The sequence below is a fragment of the Nycticebus coucang genome, chromosome 10, assembly GCF_027406575.1.
Source record: "Nycticebus coucang isolate mNycCou1 chromosome 10, mNycCou1.pri, whole genome shotgun sequence".
NCBI lineage: Eukaryota > Metazoa > Chordata > Mammalia > Primates > Lorisidae > Nycticebus > Nycticebus coucang.
Window position 1 is genome coordinate 28995917 of NC_069789.1, and position 24761 is coordinate 29020677.

General features: G+C 38.5%; 1 protein-coding gene across 3 annotated transcripts in view; it reads right to left on the reverse strand.

Annotated features, from left to right (window-relative positions):
- Positions 1–24761, reverse strand: part of ENAH (ENAH actin regulator) — a 190778-nt gene that overhangs the window by 66634 nt on the left and 99383 nt on the right. For all 3 annotated transcript variants that reach the window (XM_053604044.1, XM_053604042.1, XM_053604041.1), the window contains exons 2-3: positions 12595–12760; positions 718–895 (exon numbers count right to left, since the gene is read on the reverse strand). In XM_053604044.1, coding sequence (XP_053460019.1) covers positions 718–895; positions 12595–12760 — 344 coding nt within the window. The remainder of the gene's footprint in view (positions 1–717; positions 896–12594; positions 12761–24761) is intronic.

Below are 24761 nucleotides of genomic sequence, written 5' to 3' on the forward strand. Positions count from 1 at the left end.
ATTTTTTGGTTCTAGTTGTCATTGTTTGGCAGGGGCAGGGCAGGGCAGGGCAGGGCCGGGCCAGATTCGAACCCACCACTTCTGGTGTACATGGCTGGCACCTTAGCCACTTGAGCTACAAATACCCTTTTTCTAGTTTTTAAACCAAGACAAAACTGAGCTCATCCCCAACACATACACAAGTTTTACATTGGGAGGTGGGGGGGTGCATAAAGTGAATATTTCTATCAGCACGCATCTTTTCTAAAAACATGCCTGGTCAAAGGAGATGCAATTCACAGCATGTACCACGAGAGGGCACTCCTAAGATCTTTAAACAACTTTTAGAATCCAATTCTTCAGGAAGAAATCCCAGTCCTACACTTAAGGTTCATGGGCTTAGTAGTACCTTGAAAAATTTATTTCAGAAAAGACAAATGTTTCTTCATAGAAAGAAAGATGATAAATAAGTGTAATTCCTATGTCCTTACAACCAAAGTACAGTTTCTAGAGCAGGATGAACTTCAAATGAGAATGTTGAAAAATTACTAGACTAAATTTATAGGATTATCTTTCTAGATTATACATTTATCATCAATAAAGGCTCACACTTTTGCAGAAAACAACAAAAGTTCAAGAATTATTTCAAATATACATATGATTTAAGAATTAACAGGAAGATCTGCTTGAACATATATGGTGTTTCACATCAAGATAAGTAAACCACAGGCCCCTTACCTGTTTCCTGTGAATTTAACACCTCTAAGGCATGCATCATGGCACTTGCGAAGACATTGGCATCCTCTTTGCTGCCAAAGTTGAGACCATACACCTGTCTAGCATCTCGCCACTGGTGGAAGGTCTGTGTAGCTTGATTGTACTTCAACCCCTTAGGAATGGCACAATTTATCACAACCTAAAAGATAACAATTCTTTATAAAGTCAAGCTAGTAAATGAGAGAATCAAGGATTCTCACAACAAATCCTGACTACACATATTCACTCACACCTGTTCCTAATAGAGCCTGGTAAAACAGAACAATCATCCAGGGTAAAATCAGTCCACGGAAATCAATCTGATGGAAGTTAAGTTGTTGGATGGTCACAAAGGTCTGTCTTAATATGATGTATCAGCAAACTAAAAGAAAAGTCTACATTATTAAACATTTTAACCTGTTTAAGTATTACAAATACAAAAAATATTCATAAAACTTTAGTGTGTATCTCAGTGAGAACCTTCCCGTGTAGCAAATAACCTAATTAAGAAACCAAACATTAACACCAGAGTGCCCACCACCCCTGAACTTCTCCCACCTCCCAAAAGGTACTAGCAACACTTCTAACATCACAAATTACTTTTGCAGGTTGACTTTATGTAACTGGAGTTATGAGATATATATTATATCTGTCCTCTTTCCCTTAAAATTATGTTTATGATAGCCAAACATCTGTTGTATGTAATTGAAGTCCGTTCATTTCCATTGCTCTATGATATTTCTTTGTATAAATCATGCTGCTTTACCCATTCTCCCACTAATGAACAGCTGGATTCTCCACAGTTGGGCTATTAGTGATGTTATGAACTTTCTACTGAATGTGCTTTTAGTTAACTAATACAAGCACACATTTTTGTTGGGCATATAACCAGGAGTGGAATAATCACAGGCCACAGGTATGCTCAACTTTAGTAGAAAACTCCAAGTAGGTTTCCAAATTGCTTCTACCAGTTTAGACTTCTACGGCAGTATATAATACCTGCCCTACCACACCTGCTATGCAACATTACAACTGGTACTGTCTGGTCTTTATTTTAGCTATTCTAATGGGTATGAATTCTATATCATTGTGCCTTTAAGTCTGCATTTCCCTGATTACTAATGAGATTTAGTACTTTTTCTAATAAGATTTTTAATATTATTTCTACATAGTTTTATTGGCTACCTAAGTATCTTCTTTTGTGAACACCTGTTTCAATTAAATCTCTTGCCCATTTGTCCACCTTTTTTCTTCACAGATTTGTAAGAGTCCTTTATATATGCTGAACATGATCCCACTGTTGATAACATTATCTGTGTCACAAATATATTGTGCCCTTTCCCTTCCTTTTTTTTTTTTGGTAGAGACAGAGTCTCACTTAATCGCCCTCAATAGAGTTGGTAGAGTGCCGTGGCCTCACACAGCTCACAGCAACCTCCAGCTCCTGGGTTTATGTGATTCTCCTGCCTCAGCCTCCTGAGTAGCTGGGACCACAGGGGCCCGCCACAAGGCCTGGCTATTTTTTGTTGCAGTTTGGCTGGGGCCACCCTTTTCTTGACTTGCCCTTTCACTCTTAATGGTGTATGAAAGAAGGAAAGCTTTCTTAATTGAACCATGAAACATGTTTCACACCAATATTTTTGTAGATAATTTTATTGGACTAGGGAATTACCTTCCTATTCCTTGACAACTAAGGGTTTTTATCATAATTGGATACTGCATTTTATCAGGTGCTTTTTACCATCTTTTCTTTCCTTTTATTTATTTATTTATTTTTTTTTGCAATTTTGGCTGAGGCTGGATTTGAACCCGCCACCTCTGGCATATGGGGCCAGCGCCCTACTCCTTTGAGCCACAGGCACTGCCCTTACCATCTTTTCAAATGACTGTTTGGCTTTTCTCTTTTTATGGTAAATGACACTGATTTTCTAACATTAAACCAACTTTATATCTTTATGATGTGGTCCTCACATACTATCAATTTTTATACATCCCTAGATTTTTGCCTGCTAATGTGCTATGTTGAGAATTTTTATATCTACATTCATGAGTGAGATTAACCTGCAATTTCTTCTCTATTATATTCATCCCATGTTTTGTGACATTGTTATGCTGGACTCAAAATGAACTGGGAATCAATTCTCTGTAACAAATTATGCAATATTAATGTGATTTATTTATGAAAAATTTGGTTGGAAAACCACTACCAATAAAGTTCTCTGAACAAATAATTGTTTTCTTTTTTTTAATTCTTTTAACTATGGTATTAATTTTGTTAAAAGTAATAAGATGGTCAGGCACAGTGGCTCACGCCTGTAATCCTAGCACTCTTGGAGGCCAAGGTGGGCAGACAGCTTTAGCTAATGAGTTCAAGACAAGCCTAAGCAGCACTCTACCCAGGGTGATAGCCTGAGACTCTGTCTCAAAAAAAAAAAAAAAAAAGAAAGCAAGAAAGAAGGAAAGAAAAAGGAAAAAAAAGTAAAAGTAATAAGATACTTCAGATCTTTAATTTTTTTTTACCAGTTTTGTCAGTTGTGTTTTCCTAGAACTTTGTACATATCATCTAAATTTTTAAAATTACTGACATAAAGTAGTTCAAAATATCTCCTTAATCATCTTATGTCCGTAGCATTTGTAGTGATATCCCATCCTTCCTGATAATCATCATTTACACCTTCTCTCTTTTTTTCAAGCTGATCCTCCAAGGGACTTTAGAACCAATCTTCTTCTTCATGCGTTTCCTTTCTGTTGCATTAATGTCAGCTCTTATCTTTATCATTACCCTTCTTCTAATTTACTCGGCTTTAATTACCTATTCTTTAATTCCCTGAGATGAATGCTTGAAATGGCTGAAAAGCCATTAATACTTCTTTTCTAATAGAAACACTTTAGTTTTGATTCTGGGAAGATGGCCGAGTAGTAGCAACCCTCAGCAGAGGCTCCTGACTAGAGGGAGAAAAACTGGACAGAATCGGACTCTATAAAGCCAAAGGTGGGGAGCTGAACCAAGAAAGAAGTTCAACAAGCTGTGACTCCAAGGAAGAGCATTCAAGAAAACAAATTACAGGTACAAAGCCTGTCTACTGGAGGACGGGAGACAACTCCCCCCAAAAGGAGGCCAGAAGCGGGCTCTCTGTGAGTGAGCAGGAACAAAAGACCTCTCATTTTACCGCGCTGGAGAGAGCCAGATCTCTTTCTCCAGGGAGGTCCCACTTGTGAACCTAGACATCACCCTGCTTGGCATAAAATTGGACAGATATTTCCCCCCACAAGTCCAAACTCCCAGTCCACCCTTCCCCCCTCGCATGGCAGTCTGAAGTTCTGCCCCTGCATAGGGCAGAGTGTTTGGTCTTTTCCTGGGAGATCTGGGCATAGTGTGGACCGCTGAACATCAGGATGGAATCTGTGACTACTACTTCCCCTACTACGGGGGAAGAAAGAGGGTGTGGAAAGAAAAGGACACTTGGAGGGAGGAAGAGCAGTCCCGTTTATGACTTTGGCTGGCCAGTGGTGGTGCTGACCCTCAGTTTGGGATGTGTCTGGTGGGAGAGGGTGCAGAACCACCCCCGGCTCTGATGGTGCCTGCAAGTGGGAGAGTGGCTGCGCAGTGTGGACTGTGTTCAGCAGGCAAGGCTGGTCCCCAGCCCTAGGTGGGCAGCAAGCAGAGGCTTGCCAGGTGGGGACTGAGACCTGAAGGCAAGGGCGTGGTCCCCTGACTCTATCAGGGCCGGCCAGCAGAGACTTGCTGGGTGTGGACTGAGACTGGTGGGCAGGGTATGGTCCCAACTCCAACTGGGTTGGCAAGAAGAGGCTTGCAGGTGTAGACTGAGAATTGCAGGCCATGGGCAAGGGCATGATCCCCGGCTCTAACTGGGCTGGAGAAGCAGATGTCAGTGTGGACTGAGTCTGGTGGGTCGGGACGTGGACCCCTAGCTCCAATTGTGCTGTCCCTCTCTGGTAAGCAGGGTTTATACTACCTGGGACAATGTGATTGGAACTCGTGTCTGCGGCTGCCCACCCGGAGACACACTGAGGCTGACCTTCGAAGTTCTGTAGTGGAAAAGAACTAAAGGGTTTGGGGGGAGGGGGCACCACAGATGAGATTTAAACCTAATACCGCAGCTTCTTAGGATAGGTTAGAGGTTGGCTGATATCAAAACAGAGCTAGCTTGCGCTATCTCACCAAGTAGGTCCTCAAGAGTCTCCAGCTCAAACTCGGAAAGGGGCCTTTGTAAGGTCATAGAGGATAAGCCACAATTACAAAGCCCAGCACTTTGGTAAGGGGCTGATTATCTCTAATATCTGAGAACCCTAATTCAATCCCACCCTACCAGTTCTAATGACCAAACAGTGGAAAATAAACATGGTGCAGACCCAACAGAAGAACTCTGGCAACATGAATAACCAGAGTAGATCAACTCCCCCCCAAAAAAGGAGGTACAACTGAAGATGCCATGCACAGACAAATGGCAGCAATGTCAGAAATCAGATTCAGAATATGGATGGCAAATAAGATAAATAGAATGGAAGAAAAGATAGAGATTGAATTCCAAAGAATAGTTCTAAAGTTGTCTCAAGAAATTAATGAATTCAAAGACAAAGTCACCAAAGATATGGACAGAATGAGAAAAGAGATAGCAGAGCTCAAGGCAATAGAGTAGACCAGGCAGAAGAAAGGATCTCTGACACTGAAGGCAAAGATTTTGAACATTCCCAAATGCTCACAGACAGACAAATGGAGAGCAAAAACTGATCATTCCCTGAAAGAGTTGTGGGATCACTCCAAATAATCAAACATTCGTCTTACAGGAATTCCTGACAGAGAAGAGGATGGTCCTAAAGGTACAGATGCTCTACTATAAGAGATCTTGGAGGAGAATTTCCCAAGCAGGCAAGAGATACAGAAATCCAGATAGTACAGTTTCTGAACCCCAGGAAGACTAAATCCAAATAAAGTGTTTCCTAGACACATTGTGATTAACTTTGCCAAATTTAAAAACGAAGGAGAAAATTCTGCAAGCAGCCAGACGTAAGAAAACCATCACCTACAAAGGGAGAAATATCAGAATGACTGCAATTCTCTCATCTAAAACGTTTCAAGCCAGAATAGGATGGTCATCAACCTTCAATCTCCTAAAACAAAACAACTTCAGCCCAGGATCCTGTATCCAGCTGAACTGAGTTTCAATTGTGATGGAGAAATCAAATACTTTAATGACATACAAATGTTGAAGAAATTTTCCATAACTAAACCAGCTCTCCAGGATATTCTCAGACCCATCCTCCACAATGACCAGCACAATGCTCTACCTCCAAAGTAAACTCACCCAGAAATTTTTGAACAAAACCCAACTTCCACAGTGGTGAAAGGATTAAAGATGTCCATTGGACATTTGAAAAACATGACACCCAAAACACTACCAGGCTTATCAATTCTCTCAATTAATGTGAAAGGTTTAAATTGTCCTCTAAAGAGGCATAGGTTGGCTGACTGAATACATAAACTCAGACCAGATCTGCTGCATACAAGAATTAAAGAAAAATAGACTCAAGGTGAAGGGATGGACGTTTATAATACAGGCAAATGGAAATCATAAAAAAAGCAGGGGTTGCAATTTTATTTGCAGATACAATTGACTTTAAACCAACAAAGATGAAAGATAAGGATGGTTACTACGTATTTGTCAAGGGAAACACCCAACATGAAGACATTTTACGTATTTGTCAAAGGAAACACCCAACATGAAGACATTTTGATAATTAACATTTATGCACCCTACCAGAATGCTCCTCAATTCATAAAGCAGATGCTAATGGATATGAACAACTTGATATCTTCCTGCACTATAATATTGGAGATTTTAACACCCCTTTGACAGTTTTGGATAGATCCTCCAAATAGAAACTAAACAAAGAAATATTAGACTTAAATCTGACCCTAGAACAAATGGACTTTACAGACCTCTACAGAACATTTCATCTTAATAAAACTAAATACACATTCTTCTATCAACCCAGGGATTATCCTCCAAACTTGATCATATCTTAAGGGACATGTCTAACCTCAGCAAATTTAAAAGAATACTATTATTCCTTGTATCTTCTCAGACTACCATGGAACAAAAGCTGAACTCAACAGCAGCAGGTATCTTCATACTCAAACAAAGTAATGGAAACTAAATAATCTTAGGCTGAATGATAGCTGGGTCAAAGATGAGATTAAGAAGGAAATGACCAAATTTGGGGAACAAAATGATAATAAAGACACAAATTATCAAAACCCGTGGAATACTGCAAAGGTAGTCCTAATAGGCAAATTTATAGCATTGGAAGCCTTCATCAAGAAAACAGAAAGAGAGGAAGCCAACAACTTAATGGATCATCTCAAGCAACTGGAAAAGGAAGAACATTCCCAACCCAAACCCAGCAGAAGACAAGAAACAACCAAAATTAGGGCAGAATTAAATGAAACTAAGAACAAAAGAATCATTCAGAAGATCAAACAAAAAGTTGGGTTTTTTGAAAAGATTAATAATAAATAAAATATTAATAAAATTGACAAACCTTTGGCCAACCTAACCAGAAATAGAAAAGTAAAATCTCTAATATCGTCTATCAGAAATGATGAAGGAGAAATAACAAAAGACACCTCAGAAATTTAAAAAATCCTCAATGATTACTATAAAAAACTCTATTCCCAGAAATATGAAAATCTGGAAATGGACCAATACCTGGAAGCATGCCACCTCCTAGACTCAATTGGAAAGAATTAGAAATCTCGAATAGACCTGTATCAATCACTGAAATAGCATCAACAGTACATAATCTCCCAAAAAAGAAAAGTCCAAGACTAGATGGCTTCACATTCGAATTCTACCAAACCTTTAAAAAGGAACTAGTACCTATATTATACAACCTTTTCCAAAGCATAGAAAAAGAAGGAATACTTCCCAACACATTCTATGAAGCAAGTATCACCCTGATCCCTAATCCAGGAAAGGATCCAACAAAGAAAGAAAATTGTAGATCAATATCATCAATGAGTATCAATGCAAAAATATTCAGTAAAATCTTAGCAAATGGAATTCAACAACACATCAAAAAAATTATACACCAGGATCAAGCTGGTTTTATTCCAGGGTTACAGGGTTGGTTCAACATATGCAAATCTATAAATATAATACATCACATCAATAAAATAAAAAAGACCATATGATTCTCTCAATTGACACAGAAAAAGCTTTTGATAATATCCAGCATCCTTTCATAATCAGAATACTTAAGAAAACAGGCATAGAAGGGTCATTTCTTAAGCTGACAGAGGCCATCTACAGCAAACCCACAGGCAATCAACATCATATTGAATGGTGTAAAATTAAAAACACTTCCACTCAGGTCAGGAACTAGGCAAGAATGCCCATTGTCTCCACTGCTTTTTAACATTGTAATGGAAGTCTTAGCCATCGGAATCAGGCAAGAGAAAGCGATCAAGGGTATCCAAATAGGGTCAGAGGAGATCAAACTCTCATTCTTCGCTGATATGATCCTATACCTGGAAAATCCCAGGGATACAACTTCAAAACTCTCAGAAGTGACCAAAGAATACAGCAGCGTCTCAGGATACAAAATCAATACTTACAAATCAGTAGCTTTATAGTATGCCAACAACAGTCAAGCTGAAATTATAGTCACGGACTCTATTCCATTCACAATAGTGCCAAAAAAGATGAAATATCTGAGAATTTACTAAGAAAGGATGTGAAAAATCTCTACAAGGAGAACTATGAAACTCTGAGAAAAGAAATAGCTGAAGATGTTAACAAATGGAAAAACATACCATGCTCATGGCTGGGTAGAATCAACATTATTGTTAACATGTCCATACTACCCAAAGCCATCTACAGATTTAATGCAATCCCTATTAAAGGACCACTGTCATACTTTAAAGAACTTGAAAAAATGGTGCTTCATTTTATATGGAATCAGAAAAAAACTCAAATAACCAATACATTACTTCCAAATAAAAACAAATCGGGAGGTATCACATTACCAGACTTCAGGCTATACTATAAATCTATAGTGATCAAAACAGCATGGTACTGGCACAAAAACCTCTCTAAAGAGAGGTAGATTTATGGAACAGAATGGAGGATGAACCCAGCTACTTATCGTCATTTGGTCTTTGACAAGCCTATTAAAAACATTCAGTGGGGGAAAGACTCCCTATTCAACAAATGGTGCTGGATGAACTGGCTGGCAATCTGTAGAAGACTGAAACTGGACCCCACCTTTGACCATTAACAAAAATTGATTCTCACTGGATAAAAGATTTAAACTTAAGACATGAAACTATAAAAATAATAGAAAAGAGTACAGGGAAAACACTTAAAGAAATAGGCCTGGGAGAATATTTTATGAGGAAGACCCCCCCCCACCCCCAGCAACTGAAGCAACACCAAAAATCCACTATTGGGATCTAATCAAATGAAAAAGCTTTTGCACAGCCAAAAGCATAGTAAATGAGGCAAACAGACAAGCTTCAGAATGGAAGATTTTTGCAGGTTATGCTTCCAAAAAAGGTTTGATAACTAGAACCCACAGAGAACTCAAAACTAATCAATAAGAAAAAGAACAAATAACCCCATTTCTATGTGGACAAGAGACTGGAACAGAAACTTCTCTGATGAAGACAGGCGAATGGCCTACAAACACATGAAAAAATGCTCATCATCCTTAATTATCAGAGAAATGCAAATCTGAGATATCCTCTAACTCCAGTAAGATCAGCCTACCATAACGAAATCCCAAAATTTCAGATGTTTACATGGATGCGGAGAGAAGGGAACACTTCTACACTGCTGGTGGGAATGCAAGCTAATACAACCTTTTTGGGGAAGAAGTTTGGAAACTACTCAAGGAACTAAAAGTCGACCTACAGTTAGAGCCTGTAATTCCTCTACTAGATATATACTGAGATGATCAAAAATTACTTTACAACAAAAGACATTTGCACCAGAATGTTTATTGCAGCCCAATTCATAATAGCCAAGACATAGAAACAGCCCAAGTGCCCATCTACCCATGAATGAATTAAATTGTGGCATATGTACACCATGGAATACTATGTAGCCATAAAAAAGATGGAGACTTCACATCTTTTATGTTTACCTGGATGGAGCTGGAACATATTCTTCTTAGTAAAGTATCTCAAGAATGGGAAAAAAGATTTCCAATGTACTCAGTACTACTATGAAATCAATATATAATCACCTAGACATTCATATGAATGGTAAAACATAACTATAGTCCAGAAAGTAAAAGGGAAGAAGAGAGAGAGGGGAGGGGAGAATGGTAGGTGGGAGGAGAGAGGGTATTTGGGGGGACCTCACCTAATGTGCATAATGCAATGGTACATTTCAAAACTATTAAGAAATGAGTATAATTGTGATGGAGTGTTAATCAGTTCAATGTAAGCATTTCACATTGTATATCAAATCAGTATACTGAACCCCATAAATGTATCAATGTACAGTTATGATTTAATAAAAACAATATAAATAGACTTTTAAAAAGTAAAAAAAAAAAATCATTTTAGCTTCTAAATTTCACTTAAAGCACAGTTTTAGTTGCATTCTACCAGTGATAAATGGTGTCAGTGTTGATACGTTCATCACCATTCAGCTCAACTAATATTTCTAAATTCATTGTGATTTCTTCTTTGACCTACTGGCTATTTATAAATAAGTCTCAACTTTTACATTTACGGGATTCTCTATTGTCTTCTCATTTCCAGATTGATTCTGCTGTGGCCAGAGAACACACACACAGTGTAATTTTAATCCTTTGCAATGTTTTATACAATGCTTTATGACTAAGCAAATATTCAATTTTGAAACTGTGACATGTACATGATGTCCTAAAAGTTGCCCCTAAAGTCACCACAAATAGGGAAAATGGGAAATTGTAGCTAAATGCACATTTATTTACAAAATATTTACAAAACACTTTCTACGTGTTGGATAATTCTTTGCAAAATTTAATAATCAATATATATATATATATATATATATATATTTTTTTTTTTTAGAGACAGAGTTTCACTTTATGGCCCTTGGTAGAGTGCCATGGCATCATACAGCTCACAGCAACCTCAAACTCTTGGGCTCAAGCCATTCTCTTGCCTCAGCCTCCCAAGTACCTTGGACTACAGGTGCCCACTATAATGCTTAGCTTTTTTTGTTGTTTTTGTAGTTGTCATTGTTGTTTGGCAGGCCCGGGCAGAGTTCGAACTCACCACCTATGGTGTATGTGGCTGGCACCCTAGCCACTGAGCTACAGGTGCCAAGCCAGAGTTTCCCATTTCTCGGGGGAGCTTCTGAATCAACTCCAGGCTCAGCACCTGCAGCACAGTGGTCACGGTGCCAGCCACATACACCAAAGCTGGCGAGTTCTGGCCTGGCCCAGGCCAGCTAAACAACAATGACAACTGCCCAAAAAAAAGCCAGGCATTGGCTCGGTGCCTGTAGCTCAGCGGCTAAGGGTGCCAGCCACATACACCAGAGCTGGAGGGTTCAACTCCAGCCCAGGCCTGCCAAATGACGACAACTGCAACAACAACAAAAAAATAGCCGGGCATCGTAGCAGGCACCTGTAGTCCCAGCTACTCAGGAAGCTAAGGCAAGAGAATCACTTAAGCCCAAGAGTTGGAGGTTGCTATGAGCTGTGGTGCCATGGCACTCTACCGAGGGCAACAAAGTGAGACTCTGTCTCAAAAAATAAATAAATAAATAACCAACTCCTGCAGAAAAACTCCTTTGCCTCCCTGTGCTAATAGGATTTTTCTTAGTCCTCTTTTGATGAAGCACAGCCCCAATAAAATTCCCAATTTTTTGAAAAGATATCCAGTTACACAGCCCAACCTCTCACAGGTTGATAGTCCCCATATGCATGTATGACAAATCTAAGTGTCTCACTATGAGCTATTACCAGTTCATAATCTTTTTTCTGAAACTTAGGGCTACTCTGCAGCACCTGCATGTACACTATACCACCAAACACAGTGGAAATCTAGGAACCTACCTTTCTTTAGAAAGACCTCTCCTGGACATTGAAGAAGAAAATCTGTTGCATTTTTCCTGCATGGATAGCAGGATGATTTTAACATCAGTTGATTTTAACATCTTTGGTAAATACGTTTTCTAAAGTATTTTGTAAATTTACTCTTTACAAAACTTCTTGCCTCTATTAGTACATGTATTATCAAGGCCAGAAAGACCCTACCTGCTGTTTCCTCTATCTACTGCTCCTGATCTGTTAATGCCCAAGAAGTCAAGTAATCAGATAATCTAGGTAATACAGAGCAAGGAATTAAAAGCTCAATTGTCATTCTAGACACAAACAGCAAAAGCTTAACTAACCCAGCAACCTATCTACCATTTTTATATGCAAATTTGATAATATTTTCTGAAACTAATGACACTTTCAACTACTTCCTCTATTTCCTTACAGGAAATAAATCCCATAAACATACAATCTGCTATGTAAGTAGTATTTCATTTTTGTTTGTCCTAAATTTACTTTAGATTCCAAAAACTAGCTCATTGGAAGGCCAGGAGATCTAATGAAGATTCACAGGAAAAACTCTTATTTATATTTTTGTACAATTAGTTCTAGATATTCATCTAAATTTCAGGCTTCATATAAAAGGTAAAAAAAGGTGGGAAGACAAATCTACATTCAATTTTTTCCAGTGATACTACTTGGATTAACAGTTTTACAGTACTAGTTTATTTTACTGAATATACCAAGTCCTTCTGTCATACTGGATCATCTTAAATAAGAATTTTAATAAACTCTTACCTGATGGTCCTGAATCTTCCTGCCCACCACTCTGAATGTGTTGTTGCCTGTATGATGATATATATGAACTCTGCTGAACCCAGTTGAGCCACCAGCTGGCACCCACTTCTTATTGGCATCATCATAAACCATCACAGCAGCTCTTGCCTGACAGATACTCTGTTCACTGTAAAAAATAAAACATTTAACCTAAGATATTTTAAATGTGCTGAGTGTCCCACACAGCCATATAAACCTGGCAGTCAGCCAACAATGAGTGTAGTTACCGAGTACCAGAAACAACATGAACAAGACTGAGGCTTCCTGTCTTTATGGGTGGAGTCTAATAAGGAAGATAAACTAAAAATTAAAGTATAAGAAGAAGCCAAAAAGAGGAAACCAGGATCTACAAAAGTACTCAGACAAGCAACACAACAAATGTTTTCTTCTAAATCCAAGTACATCTAATTCATTCATTAAACTGAATACAACTAAGTATAAATTAATCACCATTTTTTAAGTTATACACATTTATTTTATTGGTGAACTGTGATTACTCCTTTACTGACAAAATTAATTTTACCATCAACTTTGCTTCAAGGTCGAGAACAAATTCTGATCAGTATTATCTGTCCTTTGAGACAAGAGTAGCTACTAACGGTCAACAGATCCTTGATTTGCCTTGGGCAAGGTAATGGCCTATGCTTCAAATTGCTTCATTTAAAAATGAAAAAGTATATTTGCCTGATTCAAGTGGGTATCTCCGAAGTAAACAGAACAGTAGAGATAATATTCCTAAGAACTACGTGGCATTTGGCTTCGGTACTGAAGTCAGAGGATAAAACACCTATGACGAATTATCCATCTCAAATGACAACTTTATGTGAAGTTTTTATCCTAAGTAGACAGATTCTTTAAGGTACACTTAATCACATTTGTCCTTTAGAATCTTAAATTTTTTTGTTCAATTCCTTTAAACAAGTAATTTACATATGATCAGCACAGCATTAAACTAGTAAGATTTGTCTTCACAAATCTCGATTTGAGGAACTACTGCCATTTAAAGTCATCTTTTCCCTAAGAAAGCCATGTTACTAAATGGCACAAGACAGTAAAAGTTTTCTCCAATTTTCCCCATAAATACAATATGGGAAAGTCAGATTACAATATATTTTGTGAGGAAAACGTTTATTTCTCAAAACAGTATTTTCAGTTACTTTCCAAACTATAGTTTTTTAGAGGGTGAGAAATGATCATTTCTGTAAGAGAATGAATATATATGGTAAATTTTGGTTGGTGTTTAAAAATTTTTAATTTTTGAGACAGAGTCTCAGTCACTCTGGGGTTGAGTGCTGTAACAAGCAAAACTCGTTGCTATAATGCTTAGTTTTCTGTATTTGCTTACACATTGAATTCTTACCAAAAAAAAGGAGGAGGAGGAAGAGGAGGGGTGAGAGGGGAGGGAAGGGGGAGGAAGAAGAAAAAAGAAGGAAGAGGAAGGAAGAAGGAGAAGAATAAGTGGGCCAGGTGTGTTGGTTGAAGGTTGTTATCCCAGCACTTTGGAAGGCAGGAGGGATTAGGACTGCTTGGGCCCATGAGTTCAAGACCAGCCTGGGCAACATAACAAGACCCTATCTCTCTCTCTCTCTATAGAAATAATTACTCAGCTATACTAGTGTGCACCAATAGTCCCAGCTTAGCTACTAAGGAGACTGAGGTGGGAGGATTCGCTTGACCCAAGGAGTTAGAGGTTACAGTGAAGTATGATCCTGCACTCAAGCCTAAGTGACAGAGCCAGACCTTGTCTCAAAAAAAAAAAAAAAAAAAAATCTTACTCAATTTTAAATTCTAACCTCCACATATAAATATTAGAGAAAAGACCAATTCTATAATAGAATCTTTAAACAATTACATTTGCTTCCTTAAAAAAACTCAATGTTAAATTCTAACCTCCACAGATAAAGGAGAAAAGACCAATTCTATAATAGAATCTTTAAATTTTAGTTTCACCTGCCTCAATTACTTATTACCAAGTAAGACTGAGATACATGAACCTCAATTTCCTATCAAGCAACAGGTGCATCTACCGAATATTCTATAATGCTGCTGGAAAAACAGTCTTGAATTTTACATTACTCAGTTTCTTTTTTTTTTTCTAAATCAAATACCAGAGTGACCAATAAGAGGGGGAGAAAGCAGCTATATCAATTTTACACTAAAAATAACTCAATCTCCACATCGACAAGCCTTCTGATACTCCTGGTGCTTACACAGCAGTTAATGGAGATCTTCCTAAGCTCGTGCAGTCCCATACTTAACAAAAGCACTGTTCACTTTACCAATTTTAGTCTCAAAGATTTTAAACAATAAATCACGTGGATTCTTCCCCAAACCTCAGACACAGTCATCCTCACACTCTCCCCCCTTTACTCATGCTTTCTGCCCCATCTCTCAATCCATCCATGGCAGATAATGAAAGCAGACTTTCAGGAGGTGATCTGTGTTTCATTCTTGTCCTGTGACTTAATGAAAAAAAGATCACAGGACACCTAAAAAGGTCATAACCCTGAGTTAAAAAGTCACCTCAGAACAATGAGGTTGTAAGTATTTATATTCTTAATTAGAAAACTTTCGAAAAAGTAACTTGTAACAGTATTTGCAGAGCAAAAACCCAAAGGTTTTTTGTTTGTTTGTTTTTTGAGACAGAGTCTCAAGGTGTCACCCTGGGTAGAGGGCTGTGGTGTCACATCTCACAGCAACCTCAAACTCCTGGGCTCAAGCCATTCTCTTGCCTCAGCCTCCCAAGTAGCTGGGACTACAGGCACCTGCCACAATGCCTGGCTATTTTTTTGTTGCTGTTGTTGTCATTGTTGTTTGGCAGACCTGGGCTGGATTCGAACCCACTAGCTTCGGTGTATGTGGCTGGCGCCCTAGCCGCTGAGCTATAAGGACTGAGCCAAACCCAAAGGTTTTGTATAAATTTTTATGTTGCAACGAAAAAAAAATTTTTTTTTCTTTTTAAATACATAGTCTTACTCTGTCACCCTGGGTAGAGTGCCATGGTTCATAACTCACAGCAACCTCAAACTCTGGGGCTTAAGCAATTCTCTTGCCTCAGCCTTCCAAGAAGCTGGGACTACAGGCATGCACCACTACATCTGACTAGTTTTTAGCAGAGACAGGGTCTCACTCTTGGTCAGGCCGTTGTCTCCTGAGCTCAAGCAATCCACTCATTTGGCCTCCCAAAGTGCTAAGAGTACAGGTATGAGCCACAGCGCCTAGCTGCACTGAAATTTTTTGGTAAAATATTTGTAGGAATAAACCAATGAGTGTTCCCTTCTCTCCACATCCACACCAGCATCTGCAGTTTTGAGATTTTGTGATGTGGGCCATTCTCACTGGGGTTAGACGGTATCTCAGGGTGGTTTTGATTTACATTTCTCTAATATATAGGGATGATGAACATTTTTTCATATGTTTGTTAGCCATTCGTCTGTCTTCTTTGGAGAAGGTTCTATTCATATCTCTTGCCCATTGATATATGGGATTCTTGGCTTTTTTCATGTGAATTAATTTGAGTTCTCTCAAGATCCTAGTTCTCAAGCTTTTGTCTGATTCAAAACATGCAAATATCCTTTCCCATTGTGTAGGTTGTCTATTTGCTTTGGTTGTTGTCTCCTTGGCTATACAGAAGCTTTTCAGTTTAATGAAGTCCCATTTGTTTATTTTTTTTGTTGTTGCAATTGCCATGGCAGTCTTCTTCATGAAGTCTTCCCCCAGGCCAATATCTTCCAGTGTTTTTCCTATGCTTTCTTTGAGGACTTTTATTGTTTCATGCCTTAAATTTAAGTCCTTTATCCATCTTGAATCAATTTTTGTGAGTGGGGAAAGGTGTGGGTCCAGTTTCAGTCTTTTACATGTGGATATCCAGTTCTCCCAACACCATTTATTGAATAGGGAGTCTTTCCCCCAAGGTATGTTCTTGTTTGGTTTATTGAAGATTAGGTGGTTGTAAGATGTTAGTTTTGGTGGGACTGCAAACTAGTACAACCTTTCTGGAAGGAAGTATGGAAAAACCTCAAAGCATTCAAGCTAGACCTCCCATTTGATCCTGCAATCCCATTACTGGGCATCTACCCAGAAGGAAAAAAATCCTTTTATCATAAAGACACTTGTACTAGACTGTTTATTACGGCTCAATTTACAATCGCCAAAATGTGGAAACAGCCTAAATGCCCACCAACCCAGGAATGGATTAACAAGCTGTGGTATATGTATACCATGAAATACTATTCAGCTGTTAAAAAAAAAAATGGAGACTTTACATCCTTCGTATTAACCTGGATGGAAGTGGAAGACATTATTCTTAGTAAAGCATCACAAGAATGGAGAAGCATGAATCCTATGTACTCAATTTTGATATGAGGACAATTAATGACAATTAAGGTCATGGGGGAGGGGTGAGGAAAAGCAGAGAGAGGGAAGGAGGGAGAGGGGTGGGGCCTTGGTGTGCGCCACACCTTCTGGGGGCAAGACATGATTGCAAGAGGGACTTTACCTAACAAATGCAATCAGTGTAACCCAGCTTATTGTACCCTCAATGAATCCCCAACAATAAAAAAAAGGAAAAAAAAAGAAAAAACCTTGTGGACGCAGATTGGGGAAAAATAAAAAATAAAAGATAATAAGCCAATGACTAAAGCTTCAAATTATTAGTAAAAGATGATTAAAAGGCATTTGTCAGTATAGCAGTTGAAATCTCTTCATCATTCACAGTAGAAATACTTGCTAATTGACAACTTCTATATAACACTATACAAAGATTACAAGAAGCGTGGTAAGGGGGCCGGGCATGGTGGCTCACGCCTGTAGTCCCCACACTGTGGGAGGCTAAGGCAGGTGGACTGCCTGAGCTCAGAGATTCAAGACCATCCTGAGCTGAGTGAGCCAGAATGAGACCCCGTCTCTACCAAAAAAAGCCAGGTATTGTGGCAGGCACCTGTAATCCCGGCTACTTGGGAGGCTAAGGGCAAGGGAATCACTAAGGAAGAAAAGAAAAAAAAAAATTTTTTTTAAAGGAAACTTCAACCTAAGATGAGTAAAAGCCAGCTGAAAGCAAAATTCAAAATTAATTAATTAATTAATTAAGAAAAGAAACATGCTAAGGCAAAGCGTCCCTTACAGCTTATAATTCAAGAAACAAATGTACTACTAAATGTAAATCAAAATTCAATAAACAAAATCTGTAGATTAATACAAAATAGTATTTTCCCATTTTCAAAAATTAATATTTTAGACCTATGTCTCAAGAAGTCCCTATGGGATATAAGCTAAAGCAATAGGCAGCCCATTTTGTAAATAAGGTCATTCTGTGTCTCAAAAAAGAGAAAAAGCTTAAGGAAAATTTCTGTTTAACATTAATACTGGAAGTCCTAGTCAGAGCCATCAGGCAAGAGAAAGATATAAAAAGTGCATCCAAATCAGGAAGAGGTGGTCCAGTTATCCCTGTTTGATGGCAATGTGATCTTGTGACTCTAGAAAACCTTAAGGACTCTACCAAAAGACTCTTAGAATTGATAAATAAATTCAACAAAGTCTCACATTACAAAATCAAAGTACATAAATCAGGAGTATTTCAATATACTATTACAATAACAATCAAGCTGAAAGTTAAACCAAAACGCAAAACCATCTGAAATAGCTGCAAAGAAAACAAAATACCTAGGAATATACTTAACCAAGGAGGCTAAAGATCTCTATAAGGAGAACTACAAAAACACTCATGAAAGAGATCACAGATGACAAAAACAAATGGAAAAACATCGTATGCTCAGGGACTGGAAGAATCGACATTGTTAAAATGTCCATACTGACCAAGTGATTTACAGATTCGATGCAATTCCCATCAAAATATTAATGTCATTTTTCACAGATCTAGAGAAAATAATCCTAAACTTCATGTGGAAAAGAGCACAAATAGCCTAAGTAATCTTAAGCAAAAAGAACACATCTGGAAGCATCAATTACCTAACTACAAATTATACTACAAGGCTAAAACAGCTAACTAAAATAGCATGGTACTGGTATAAAGGTGAGATGTAGACCAAGGAATGAGAATAGAACCCCAAAAGAAAGCCATATAGCTATGAACAAATGATTTTTGACAAAGCAGAAAAAACATACACTGGGAAAAGGACAACCTATTCAATAAATGATGCTGGAAAAATTGGATGGCACATACAGAAGAATGAAAACAGAATGCCTAACTCTCAACATAGACAAATATTAACTCAGGAAGGATTAAAGACCTAAAACAATAAAAATTCTGGAAGAAACCATAGGAAAAAACTCTTCTAAGGCAACAGCCTAGGCAACAGTCTAGTCTTATGACAAAGACTCCAAAGGCAAATACAGCAACCAAAATAAATAAATAAATGGAACTTAACAGAATTAAAAATACATGCAACAGGGCGGCGCCTGTGGCTCAGTCCGTAAGGCGCCAGCCCCATATACCGAGGGTGACGGGTTCAAACCCGGCCCCGGCCAAACTGCAACCAAAAAATAGCCGGGCGTTTTGGCGGGCGCCTGTAGTCCCAGCTACTTGGGAGGCTGAGGCAAGAGAATCGCTTAAGCCCAGGAGTTGGAGGTTGCTGTGAGCTGTGTGAGGCCACGGCACTCTACCGAGGGCCATAAAGTGAGACTCTGTCTCTACAAAAAAAAAAAAAAAAAAAAAATACATGCAACAAAGAGCTACTATCCAGGATCTACAAAAAACTCAAACAAATCAGCAAGAAAAACTCTCAAATAACCCCATTAAAAAGTGGGCAAAAGACCAGGCAGGGGGGCTCACACCCGTGATCCTAGCACTCTGGGATGCCAAGGCGAGTGGACGGCCCTGAGCTCACAGGTTCAAGACCAGCCTGTGCAAGAGCAAGACCCCATCTCTAAAAATAGCTGGGTATTATGGTGGGCATCTGCAATCTCAGTTACTCAGGAGGCTGAGGCCAGAGAACTGCTTGAGTGCAAGAGTTGGAGGTTGCTGTGAGCTATGATGCCATGGCACTCTACCAAGGGCAACTGAAGTGAGACTCTGTCTCCAAAAAAAAAAAGGAAAGAAAAAGTGGGCAGAAGACATTAACAGAGCTTTCAAAATACATACAAATGGCCAAAAGACATGAAAATAATGCTAGCATCACAAATCATCAGGGAAATGCAAATCAAAACCAAATGAGATAAAAAATAAAAAAACAGATATTGGTGTCAATGAGACGAAAAGGAATGCTTATACACTATTGGTAGGACTGTAAATTAGTACAACTCTATGGAAAACAGTATGGAGATTCCTCAAAGAACTAAAAGTAGACCTCCCATTGGATCCAGCAATCCCACTACTGGGCATCTTGTGGTCTTCATGTCAAGCAAGCTAAGGAGGAAGAGGAGGAGTTGGTCTTGCTATCTTGGGGTGGCAGAGACAGAAGAGGTGAAGGAGGTGAACAGGGAGGCAGGAAAGGCAGGCACACTTGGTGCTACTTTTCTTGAGAAAGCTGTGTGTAAAGAAGACCACACAGTTCAAAACCATGTTCAAGGGTCACCCGTATTTTTTATTATGCCAAAGAATATAGTTGTGAAAAGGAATGAGAGACTTGAGTTGGCATTTGTCTCTAAACTCCACCGGGCAGTACCATCCCTTCCTGGCTGGGCCTTATGGCGACGGCGGCTTCCGTGAGGTCTCTGTTGTCTTCTAGGACTCCATGGTTCTTTATTTGGGGTAACCTTACCCCTTCATGGCTGTTAATTGCTTCTCTGTAACACCTCTACTCTTACATATTATTTTTTCTTTATTCTTGGCTTCTTGTGCTTCTTAGCTTTGTTGAGAGTTGCATTTGTATCCTTAACATCTCATTTTGAAGATTTCATTTTATTAGAAAACAAATTAAGTACTTTTTTTTTCATTTTTGACCCTTTAGGGCTATTATGTTTAGAGATGTCCTTGTTTCTGTGGTTATAGCTTTCCCAGACATTTGATTACTCAGCAGTTTGCTATATCTGAAATAAACACTACTCAAAGCTATTTAATTAACAATGGTTTTCAGTATTTGTGATGTTTCCATGAACCCATTGTATAGCAATAGGGAGGAAAAAGGTGGAGGAAAACCTTGGGGCATTATATCTAATTCTCCTGGCTTTAGTTTCCTACATATATAATAGCCTTTTTTTTTTTTTTTTTGTGGTATTTGGCCAGGGCTGGGATTGAACCCGCCACCTCCAGCATATGGGACCAGCGCCCCACTCCTTAAGCCACAGGTGCCGCCCCCATAATAGTATTTTTAATAATTTTTATTTCAACCTGCTAAGAGGTACATGTATTCCTTTTATTTTTTAGATTCTGATTATCAGCCCTTTATTGAATGAGTAGCATTTATTGTTTCCTTGACTATGCAAGGAATTTTTAATTTAATCAGGTCCCATTTATTAATTTTTGTTGTGATTCCCTTTGGAATCTTCTTCATGAATTCTTTGTATAGGCCAATGTTTTTTAAAAGTGTTTCCAACATTTTCTTCTAGAATTCTTATAGTGGTTTCATGCCTTATGCTTAGGTCTGTTATCCATAGTGAATTAATTTTTGTGAATGGTGAGAGGTGCAGCTCCTGTTTCAGTCCTCTACATGTAGCTATCCAATTTTCCCAGTATCCATGTATTCTTTTTTTTTTTTGCAGTTTTTGGCTGGGGCTCAGTTTGAACCTGCCACCTCTGGCATATGGGGCTGATGCCCTAACTCCTTTGAACCACAGGTGCCGCCCCCCATGTATTCTTTTTACAGGAAGTCAGAGCTTTTAGTGTGCCCATCACCAGACTAGTTCACATTGTGCCTGATAGGTAAGTATTTATTACTTGCCCACTTCCCACACTCCCTCTTCTTATTTCCAATGTCCTTTATGCCACTTTATGACCATTTATACTCATCTAACTCCTGCTTATTAGTGAGAACATACAGTATTTTTCTGTTCCTGAGAAACTTCACTTAGGATAATGCTCTCCATTTCCAGCCAAGTTGCTATAAATGAAATTATTTCCTTTCTGTAGTGTGTGTGTGCATCCAACATTATCTTTATCCACTCATCAGTTGATGGGCCCTTAAGTTGATTCCACATCTTTGCGATTGTGAATTATGCTGTGGTAAAAATTCACAGGTGTCTCTTTGCTGTAACAACTTTTCCTTTGGCTAGATACCCGGTAGTGGGATTGCTGGATCCAATGGGAGGTCTACTTTTAGTTCTCTGAGGAATCTCAAAGAACTGTTTTCTATAGAGGCTGTACTAATTTACAGTCCTACCAACAGCGTATAAGCATTCCTTTTCGTCTCATTGACACCAATATCTGTTTTTTTATTTTTTATCTCGTTTGGTTTTGATTTGCATTTCCCCGATGATTTGTGATGCTAGCATTATTTTCATGTCTTTTGGCCATTTGTATGTATTTTGAAAGCTCTGTTAATGTCTTTTGCCCACTTTTTCTTTCCTTTTTTTTTTGGAGACAGAGTCTCACTTTGTTGCCCTTGGTAGAGTGCCATGGCATCATAGCTCACAGCAACCTCCAACTCTTGCACTCAAGCAGTTCTCTGGCCTCAGCCTCCTGAGTAACTGAGATTGCAGATGCCCACCATAATACCCAGCTATTTTTAGAGATGGGGGTCTCGCTCTTGCATAGGCTGGTCACCTGGCCACCATGAAGACCTTTACAGTGACCCACTTACAGTTAATATATTTTGTCTTCCTCATGATTTTCTCAATAACATTTTCTTTAGCTTATTTTATTGTAAGAATACAGTATATAATAAATATACAGAATATGTATTAATCAATTGTTTATGTTATCTGTAAGGCTTCTGGTTAACAGTAAGCTATTAGTAAAGTTTTGGGGGAGTCAAAAGTTGCACTCTGATTTTCCACTGCATCTGGGTCAGTATTACCAACTCCCACATTGCTCTCAAAAGCCAACTGTTACATTTGGTTTTTGACTTGAGTTCCTGGCACAGAGCTCCTATAACTCTTAGAATCTCCTGAAGGATAAGCATGTCTTTCTTATTAATGAAATAACTCTTGAAGGGCTCCTAAATAGCTTCAAGACGGGTGATTGGCCAGACTAATGTGTATCAAGTCATGATTCAAGGGTTAGAACTCAGCTCCACCCCCTTACCCCAACATCCCCATCATCTGTTGACAGAGTTCAGTCACCAATGGCCAACGATTTTATCAATCAATTCCATTGTACTGAAACCTCTATAGAAACCCTAAGCAACAGGCTTCAGAGAGCTTCCAGTTAGTGAAAACATGAGGGTACCAGCAGAGCAGGTCTAACCCCACACACTCCATACCTCGCCCTACATACACACTTACCTATCTCTTCCATTCAGCTGTTCCTAAGTTGTACTCTTTACCATATACGTACAGGTAATGGTCAAGTGCTTTCTTGAATTTTGGGACTCATTCTGGGGTATTATCAAGTGTGTGTGTGTGTGTGTGTGTGTGTGTGTGTGTGTGTGTGTGTGTGGAGGAGACCTCTGAGCACCCCATTTGCAGTTGGCATCTGAAGCGGGGGCAGTCTCTTGGGACTAAGTCCTTAATCTCTGGGGTCTGTGTTAACTCTGGATACTAAGTGTCAGAAATGAACTGAATTGCTGGGATACTCAGTTGATGAGGGAGGACAGATCGCTGAAGTGAGAGGAAAAAAAACACACACCAACTGATTACAGGTGTGAGGCACTAAATAAACCAGTGGGGAAACTAATTTATGGTTTTCATATGAAAGCTATAACCCAGTTATAACCTAAGAATATGGGGAAGAGGGAGAGGAAGGGGAGGGAGGGGGGAAGATGGGCAGAGGGAGGGTGATTGGTGGGATTACACCTGCAGTGCATCTTACAAGGGTACATGTGAAACTTAGTAAATGTAGAATATAATTGTCTTAATACAATAACTAAGAAAATGCCAGGAAGGCTATGTTAACCAGTGTGATGAAAATGTGTCAAACTGTTTATAAAACCAGTGTATGGTGCCCATGATCACATTAATGTACACAGCTATGATTTAATATTAATAAAATAAATAAATAAACCAGTGGTACTCAGTTTTGAACTTCATGGAGCTATAAACTTCCTTTAAAAACATACTGAATGAATCAACACTGAATTGGTTGCCAATATTTTTGTGTACTTGCCAGGTAGGCAATTGAAGGCAAAGGGAGGATCATCATAACCTACTAAAAATGAGGATATTTTTAGAATCTAAAAATAGGAATATAAACCTGAGAATAAAGACAATTAAATGTAATAACTTTATTTTTTTAAACAATCTCTACATTATCCTAAGTTTTGCCTCCCTCCCCACTCCCATCACTTCTCTCTAGTCCAGTGAAAAGCTTGGTCAAGAACCTGCTTTAAAGTATGACTGGCTTTAGCCACAACAGAAAGTGTCACTACATGTACACTGATGAATATATAAATAATAGAGCAACGTATCATTACACTACCATCCGATCTGCATTGTGACAAGCCTCAAAAACAAATACTAGTCAAAGTCTTCAAGATTCTGAGTCAGTGGAAGAACTATGCAAAAGATTAAATTAGTAAATTACTAAGCTGTACATCAGGCACTAAATTAGTTATAAACAAAAACTTCATTTTTACAACCCAATGTAATTGGTATATATAGTTGATTATACTTCATCTTGCTGACGTTAATTTTAGCATCTTAAAATGAAATATGACATTAAAAAGCTAGAAGACAGCTGGCTTAAAAAACTTAAAAACCATGACACTACATTATAATTTTGTGACTTGGTTAAGTAATTCATTTCTGAATACAATCAAATTTCCTGAGTAGGTACACATGATGTTAGAGAATGCTTACCAAATTCTAGTCTCATATATAACAGTAAATGAAATGTTTCCTGGTGTTAAGCAGACTGAGGATTACCCGTCTATGCTTACACATAATATTTACTGACACTGCAGTAAAGCCAAGTCCTTAACAAATATCAATTTCCTTTCAGACACCACTTATTAAACATTACTTGTCAAAAAAAAGAGCATGACTATGACAGTGCTAGCTCAAAGTAGGCACTCTTTAAAAGCTTTTTCAGTACATAATCTCATCTAACAAAATCCTGCTCATCAAGACCTAGATCA